This window comes from Chelonoidis abingdonii, chromosome 8, assembly GCF_003597395.2.
Source record: "Chelonoidis abingdonii isolate Lonesome George chromosome 8, CheloAbing_2.0, whole genome shotgun sequence".
Classification (NCBI taxonomy): Eukaryota; Metazoa; Chordata; order Testudines; family Testudinidae; genus Chelonoidis; species Chelonoidis abingdonii.
Genome location: NC_133776.1, coordinates 92,484,187 through 92,493,061, shown reverse-complemented (window position 1 = coordinate 92,493,061; position 8,875 = coordinate 92,484,187). Strand labels below are relative to the sequence as shown.

The window sequence follows — 8,875 nt, the reverse complement described above, 5'->3', positions numbered from 1 at the left end:
TGACCTTGGGGGACTGAGGCTGGTGACTTGTAGACTGTAATGATTTAAAATGTAGTTGCTCTCTAAATAGAATGTAATATTCCACATTTATTGCTTCACTGGCTTCCAGCTCAGCTCTGCTACATTTCCAAACTAGCTTTTTCTAATATCCAGGATTGTAAAGCTGTGCTCTCACTGGTTCTCACATCAGCCATAAAAGATTCTCTAATCAAAATTTAGTTATTTTTGTGTATGGCTTTAAATACACTAGCTCCCTTTCCCATAACATGTGACACCACATTCCTTACAGGAGTAAAAACTTGTCACTATGTGAATTCTGAATTACACAGTAGGAGAGCTGAGTAAGGAGATACCTATTTTTTTAGTCTCTTTTCTGACCATAGGTGTAGTTCAAAAGAATTTTGGGAAGATTATTTTATGAATATGGAGTTTAGAAAATACACAAGCACTTTCTGACTTACTGGAATGGGTTAGTTAAAAATAAATGTTAATATCTTACAACTACTTGTACTTGAGTAGTAACACATCCAACTATCTTGAGAATCTCTGCTGTGCATACAATTACATGTAACAGCCAATCCTTACATGGCAGATCTCTGGATGCAAAGTACAATATAAGAGTGAGCCAGGTATTACTAAAAAAGGACACCTCACTTGATGAGGTGAATGAAATCAGCCAACAACTGCCCCAGTTTGTTTTAAATATATGTATTTCAAATGTTTAACTTCCACAAGTTTTGGTTGGTTCTTCTATAAGAGACTTCTTTGATACTGTAAATCCACATTTAATAAAACTACCTTTGGCTGAAGCTTCCTCTGCCACAGCTTAACAGATTTTAATGTTACAGTAACAATTTTTGAAAAAATAAATGAGTTAAAGGGATACTCTTCTAACTATAGAAATAGTAAAGAATGAAAAAAACCTTTTCATCTTAATTTTTAACTGGTCATTCCAGATTACAAACCTTCTCCTTACTTGTTTGTACTACACACTTAGTTACACTGAGTCACTATCTACCTTTCTATGACACTTTCAATTGGCTAACTAATACTAGTTTGTTATAAAAGTGAAATTTTAATACATTTTCCACAATTGGAGTTGATATTTTCTCTGAAAACACACACACCCTCCCTTGTGCTAACCGAATTATTTCCATGGAAGCAGTGATATATGTAAACACTTAAATAGCCAGCTTGAGTATGGTACTAAAGTATATAAAACCAGTGTACGTAATATAGAACAGAAGTGAACAGTAGTGTAATGTCTACTATGGCATGGAAAGAAGGAAAGTCCCAAATTTGGATTTATAGCAAAGAATATTTTTGTTTCAGATGCAGCATTTCAATATTGTCACCTTCAGTGTTTTGGGTGAGAATACATTAAAGGTACACTGCCATCGTGATTTTTTGAAATTGCTAGAAATTCTGTTCAATGGAACATTTCCTGAGTTACCTGAACAAATTCCTTTTACATGAAGATTCTCCTCCCCCACTGATGGTTAGAAGGATCCTTTAGATGGGTCCCAACAGCAATACCAAACATGCTTGGTCATATCCTCTGGCTTGATCCCTCTGTCTCCTGCACCCATCTGTATGCTGCCTCTTAATTTCAGCTTCACTCGTGCTTTTGCAGAAGGTAGTGAAGAGAGTGGATATGCTCTCCTCTCCCAGCTGTGCGGAGTGCTAGCACTTGTACAAAGTAAAACAGGAAATGCATGTTTTTTTCTTTATATCAGTAGACACAGCAGCCTTCAGCTGGTTATGAAGTTGATTAGGTTTCTTCATATTATATTGCTACATTTTTCTGAAAGTGTAAAAATTCAGGCCACTGACATTTCTATTCTAGACTACAACAAACTGAAAAAAAATTGCTCTATGCACTAGTGTAAAGAAAACAGCTTAAAGCTGTACTTTAATACTAAATCTGTATTTTCAGTTTTATTTGTACATCTTAGAAAGATATAAAGATTTTCAAGAAGTGCATGGAAGAGTTCAAAATAAAAAAATCTTGCAAAAATATATTTAAATTACAATAGATTAAGATTCATTTGTTTTCACTTATAAATATTTAGCCATACAAATATCCCCTATAAATTCATTTCCTTTATCACACAAAGATTTTAGCATTACCATTAACATTTTTCATTCCAACATAGTCAAGAGCCAGAAACATTTTTATATAAAAGTTTTAGAAAAAAGAGATTCCCCCTTTTACAACTAAAATGAACAAACCCTGATGTGCAAAAAATACACAGATACCATCAAATACAAAAATTGCACCAGCTTGTATACATGCATGTCACATTATGCATTAACAGCTGACTGCATGTTCTATGCAATACATATGCCTTCTTTGAAAAGATATCAGTCATTGTCTGAACCTGCGGGAGGTAAGAAAACCAGTGCATCTTTGAAATTGTGCCCATATGCTCTGAGCCTATAAACGCCATACATCATTACATGCATGTGGTTAGGAGCCAATCCATTGAAAGTGATGGCCGTGTCAGAACAGCATCCCTCTACTACTTGTTGAGGGTGATTAGCCATTGCTTCTTTAATAAGAGAACCAACTGATTTGGTGTTAAAGACATCTTTTCCTTCAGAATCTTCTGCATTTTCAGCTAATACTCCAGTATATTTCAGGCAGACTGCTAGTTGTTTATCCTCAGAGAGTTTCCAAAGCAAGCCTCCCTGTTCTGGACACTTATCAGGATCTTCAAAAATTTTAGAGAGTCTTTTTAGGGACTCTATACTTAAGACAATTCCTCCATCATCATCTACGTACTCAAGCTCTCCTGATTTTACAGTATGACCTATATAAAAAGGCTGCGATGGGTCTTTTTTCAGCAAGAAATATTTGAGATTTTCTATAACAGCAAATGTAGTTGGATGTGCTAGAAAGAACCAGTTGTACTCATCTTTATAGCGTTCATATGCTAATTTATAAGCATTTCTCACCATCACCCACATGTCATTTGTGTTGAGAACAACAGAATCAAACACCTTAACGTTTTCAGAACTGTAGAATTCGGCCTTGTCACAATGTTTGCTCCATGTTTCTTTCACAGCAGCCCAATTTCCAAGATCTTTAGGTTTGACAAGGATGATACAATAAACACGGATACTATGGCTGAGCTCCATGCGCTCACCTTCTGACAGATTTGAGACATCTTCTTTGTTAGGTGCTTGAATATGATGATGCTCATGGTGATGTGCTTTAGTCCCATGGCCCATCTTATTATGTCCTATGAGTGTAACAAATACACAGAAGAGTCCTCCTAACACCATACCTTTCACAAAAGAACTGCTTTCGGAAATCATTTTTTCCTAGAAAGAAAAGACACCTTTTGAGAGGTTATGGAAATTATTTGTAAAGATTCAATTTTATCTCAACATAAACTTTTTCTGTTCATAGTTTAAAAGAGGTTCCTAACTTTTAAATTGCAATTATAGTTCCTCTAACTTTCTACTGTAGTTTAAATTGTTAAGCCACTGTACATTGTCATGAGAGGAGCAGCAAGAATTAATTATAATGCTTTTTTACCAATCCTAAATATTATGGTAAAGTTACAGGATACAGTTGTTTCCAAATTAACTCGGTAAAAGTATTCCCTCAAGGTCTTTATCCTCAGAAATCTGTGTTCAATCTCTTGTCTGTGCACTGGATGGGGCAGCTTACCTTTATTCTAACAAAGGAAGGGGAAACTGGCAGTTGGTATCAGAATGAGTACTAGCTGCCTATGCCCCGTGGGCTCAAAATTTTGGCAAGCTAAGGAAGCTCCAGCCTGTCTCATGCCAGGAAGCTGAGAACCCTAGCATAGAAATCCAGGTATCTTCAGAGAAGCAGAGTTGCTGATACAGGCAGCTCTCAGATGAAACATCAGTCAAAAGAACTTGGTTTTCGCTGTAATACAATCCAAAACTTTAATCAAGTAAAGCTATTTTGAAGGACAAAGCCTTGCCATTACCAGGTATGATTCACAATCCTGCTTCTCTCATTCCAAACAGACTGACTGCATTTCCTTGGCTGGGGAATTTATCACTAGAGATCAGGCTAAACTTGAGTCTTGCCACATGTATAGTAAAATGCACGCTCTTTCTGTGGGCTCTCTCCTTAACAACTAAACTGCAGAATAGTCTTAGCTGTCTGTCCTGGGAAACAATCACCTAGATTATGTCCTAATCAGATTTATTACCTGAGCTGTGGGAAAGGGTTTGAGAGTTTAGTGCCTTTATACGGAAGGCCAGCATAGTGGTCCTTGTAACAGGGCAGTGGGTGCACAGATACATTTCAGTTAATCTGTTACAGCCGTTGGGCCTTTAAAACTGGGAGTTATAGGCGCAAGTGTCCAGAGTAGGAGGAAGCATATAATCTACAGAAATGTAAATACTGTATAAGGTTTCCTTCCTCTTAGGTAAGGGCAGCAGAGTAGAGATTCCCAAGGTCAGTGGAGTGCTTGTGTGGGTCTCCCCATGGTAGGCAGGAAAGCGCTACCTAGCATAGAAGCATAAATCATTCCCCTTCCCAGGTGTGGGCGGCAGAAACAGTCACTATTATTTAGTGTTGTGCCCTATTTTGAGTCTTCAATTTATTAACAATCTTGTCCTACGAAAGGGCACAGGAACAAAGAGGATCCTTTGAGCTTTACTTGGCCTGGCTGAGCTAGACCATGACACTTTCTTCTAATGACAGTAACTGCTGAGACACATGTGACTGCTGCTGCTGCTGCACAAACATGGTACGTGGAAGGAAGACAGACTCAAGCAGAAGGTAAGTGGTGCAGGGGCGGGTCCCTAGGAGATGAGAGATGTCTACTCTTGTCAGCACCTGTTATAGGATGACCAGATATCAGGTAAGAAAAACCAGGACAAAGGATGTGGATGGTGGTGGTGGTGAAAAAGCTGTCTCTGTAAGACAAAACCCTGGATATCAGGACTGTCCCTATAAAATCAGGACATCTGGTCACCCTAATCTGTTCTCCTGAGGCGGGGTCAATCGGAAAGGAAAGGGGCGTCATCCTCGTTTTGAGAAAGGCGGGTGGGGCCCACCAGAACAGTCAAATGGAAGGGGTGCGGTTATTCCCCTCACCCTGAGGGGCAGAGGACCACCGGAGGAGCCCCTCGGAACGGGGTGGAGTGGGGATTATGCCCCTCTCCCGGTTGGGGGTGCCAGATGAGCCCGTCGGAACGGGGGGGTTTACGCTCCTCTTCTGGGGTGTGGGGCGCTACGGGAGCCCATCGGAACGGGGGGGGTTACGCCCCTCTCCCAGCGGGGGGTGCCAGATGAGCCCGTCGGAACGGGGCGGGGCGCCAGATGAGCCCGTCGGAACGGGGGGTATTTTCTCTCTCAACGTTGACACTTCCTTGGCACGTGCGCGGGAGTCTCCCCCTCCCCATCACTCACCGGTGCCGCCGAGCGGACGGGACCACTGGCCCAGCGAGGACGAGTTCCACCCCCACCGCGAGACGAAGGCGGAACTACTACTTCCTCTTCCGGCCAGCCTGGCGCACGAGCCGTACGCGGCCCTTCTAGCCGCGGCCGCTCGCTGGTTCACAGGGGCGGGGGAATTCTAGTGCGGGGCCGCCGGAGCTGGAGGGGCTAGGGGAGGGGGAGGGGATATACGTCTCTCTCTCTTCCCGCCCAGCGACCGTCGCAGCAGAGCCTTTCCCCCCGCAGCCCAGTCCTGCGGCCCAACACAGCACCCCCCCGCACAGCCCTCCCCACCCAGCAGCGCAGTCCCTGCCTCCCTCCCCCTCACACAGCCCTTCCCCGCAGCAGCACGGCCCCTTCCTTCCCCCTCATCCTTCCCCTTCACGCTGCCCTTCCCCGCAGCACAGTCCTCCGCCCCAGCACAACACCCACCCCCCCGCACAGCCCTTCTCCCCAGCGGCACGGTCCCTCCCGTCCACTGACCGTCCCTCCCACCCCCACACAGCCCTTTCCCGCTGCAGCAGGGCCCCCCTGCCCATCATCCATCCATCCATCCATCCCCCCAGCTCAGCCTTCTCCCTGTCCCCATCCATTCATCCGTCCCCTGCCCCAGCAGAGCCCAACAGCCTCAGCCACCTTCCCTCCCTTCCTTTCAGCACTACCCTCTCCCCACATACCCACCCACCATCTATCCTCCCTGCAGCACAGCCCCCCCCCACCAGTCATCCATCCCGCCCAACAGCACAGCCCCCCTCCACACCCACATACCAACCTCTCCTGGCATATACACCCACTTGCCCTCCATCTATCCAGCCCACACACAGGACAATCCCTCCCTGTACATCCACCCACCATCCCTATTCAATTTCTGTGAATCCACTGACCCTAGGTATCTCACTAACTCACTACCTCATCCCATCTCACTCCATCACAGTGCCCATCCAGTATTGCACACAGCACTGCCCCCTACATACCATCTGCCCCCCATCACAGACATGTCACCACCAGGTTTCATACCTTCTTGCCATCCATCCCACCAAGCACTATCTTCATCCCCGTATCCCCACTTACTGTCTCATCATCTCTTTCTCACACACACAAAGTACAATCCCCCTCCCCATATGCTTGCTGCCTATATTTCTTTTCACAAACACAGCACCTCCAATCCACGTGGACCTACTGTCTGTCACACAGCACTCCCACTACAGCATACAGAGCACAACACAATGCAACGCAACATCAGTTATATACCACCCACATATATCATTTGCCCCATATATATGAGAACTGCCCCCATAACACAAAACCACCACACATATAACACATACACACACAAAGATATTTCAGGTTAAAGTTAAGCATGTGCTTAAGTGTCTTGCTGACATGGGGGCCTCAGAGCACAAGCCTAAGGTAAGAGAGACTCATCCTGCTGGTAACACAATAGGGCAAATTATACCCCATTTGACCTGCGTCTGATGAAGCGGGTATTCACCCACAAAAGCTCACGCTCCAAAACGTCTGTTAGTCTATAAGGTGCCACAGGATTCTCTGCTGCTTTTACCCCATTTGAGTAATTCTGGTGGTGTTCACTAGTGAGCAGCTGAAACATACACACTAGACAAAACATGCCATCATTAAGTTAGCTTAATGGGGTGCTACTGAGTTTCTCTGTTCCAGAAGGCAGAGGTTGGGGGAAGTCAATGGCCTTTTTGTAAAATGAGGTCATTGGAGTAGGGGTCTTTCTGCAGCTCCATGTATCATGCAGGAGAATGTAAAATAGAGAAGGGACTGAAGGATGAGAGAAGGATTTACATTTTTCTGTCCCCTCCTCCCTCTTTTTGGACATATAAATATTAGAATCTGTCTCTCTGTGGTTATTGAATAGTATCAATGACAGAGGTCAGTGCCTTGGGCATCTCACTCTGCCCCCCTCCTTTCCCCAGGGTAATAGAAATGAGATGCAGGACCTGTGCCTACAGAGAGCAATGATAATACTTTATAAAGGAAAAAATCCATCTGTTAAACAGTTAACTGATAATGGACAGATAAGAGAACAAGATCCATCTTATGTTTATTTTGGGAATAGTAACATGAGATAATATGGCTAGACTAAACCTCACCACAACTGTTCCTAGGAATAGGCTAGTGTACTGCCACCATGAGATTCATGGAAGTAGTTTTCCTCAGCTGGGGCAAGTAAACATGATTATAGAAAGGATCAGATTGCCTCAGTGTCTTTGTATATTTGCAGAGGGAAAATGTACACCTTGTTCGTAAAATGTGGCCAAATGTTGCTTATTTCACTTGTAGCAAAAATTACCTCTTCTTTTCTCTGAAGTTTGTAGCCACAAAGGAACTTACTTGGTCCTGAGGAAGTTATGATAAATGATGGGGAAATGAATAGAAAAAATAAGAAGAGAAAGTCTGCCATCTTGTGGTGTAGCGTCGTTTATTTTTTTCTCTGCTGAATTTATAGATCGGTGGTGAAGTAAATGTAGATTGTTCCTGGCATTATATTTTATGAGAGGAGTCGGGGCCTGTGGTGGTAGGAATGGCTATGCAACTGCTGTGAAAGAATTGTAATATGTAGTGCAGGATGCTTACTGTCCATTTTGTTTGTTATTCCTCTTCTCCATCTTTCTTTTTGAGTGTATTTATGTGACTAGATTATTTTCCCAGCATTGCTCCCTTGCTTTAAAACAACCTAGTTAATGAAAGGAATACAGGATAGCAAATGAAAGGTAAAGGAGACAGAACCAACTCTAGACCATGTCCAGGATAAAGTCCCATACAAATAAACACCATCAAACCTATCAATGAGTACTGTATCAGTTAGTTGAATCAGCACCATGTACTGTGTTGGAGGGGATTTGATCTGCGTAGTATAATTCATCGGCTGGCTTTCTGCATCACAATGTGACGCAACAGGAAAAAAACCCAAGTCAATCTCTAAACAGCAAATAAAACCTCATTATTAATTAAAATACTTTGCATACAGAGGAACTTTCCTTTAGTGATGCTTATTATTATTTCTTGTTCTATGAAAGAAGAACCCTCAGCAGATTGGTAAATGGATTATAAATAGATTTTCCTGAACCACTCCTAAGTATTCAGAATTGGCCTTGGTTTGAATTGAATGTGTGTCAGTGAACAGCACTGTTTCGCTCCCATTTTGCTGGTGTCCACCAACTGCCTGTAGAAGCATTTTGCAAACTTTTTACTGTATTGTCTGCTTGAGGTGTGCTTTGAGGTGAAGCCTAGTTTGTTGGGATACACTTCACACAATAAATAACTTGTTGCAAGACACATGCTTTTTCTCCTACGTCCCTGATTATCGGAGCCTATCTCAAGTGATCAAGGAGGTCAGCCCAATTCAACAGAAACCTTTTTATTTGGTTTCTAGAGAGCTGCAGCGGTCATTGCTTCAGTTGAGACAGGCTGCTT

General features: G+C 43.1%; 1 protein-coding gene across 1 annotated transcript; it reads right to left on the bottom strand.

The window, feature by feature from the left end:
• Positions 1 to 1,911: 1,911 nt before the first annotated feature.
• C1GALT1C1 (C1GALT1 specific chaperone 1) lies at positions 1,912 to 5,603 on the bottom strand. Its single transcript, XM_032767025.2, has 2 exons — positions 5,405 to 5,603; positions 1,912 to 3,327 (listed from the first exon to the last, which is right to left on the bottom strand). Exon 2 carries the CDS (start codon positions 3,319 to 3,321, stop codon positions 2,365 to 2,367), a length of 957 nt encoding a protein of 318 aa, XP_032622916.1. The 5' UTR covers positions 3,322 to 3,327; positions 5,405 to 5,603; the 3' UTR covers positions 1,912 to 2,364.
• Positions 5,604 to 8,875: the final 3,272 nt, after the last annotated feature.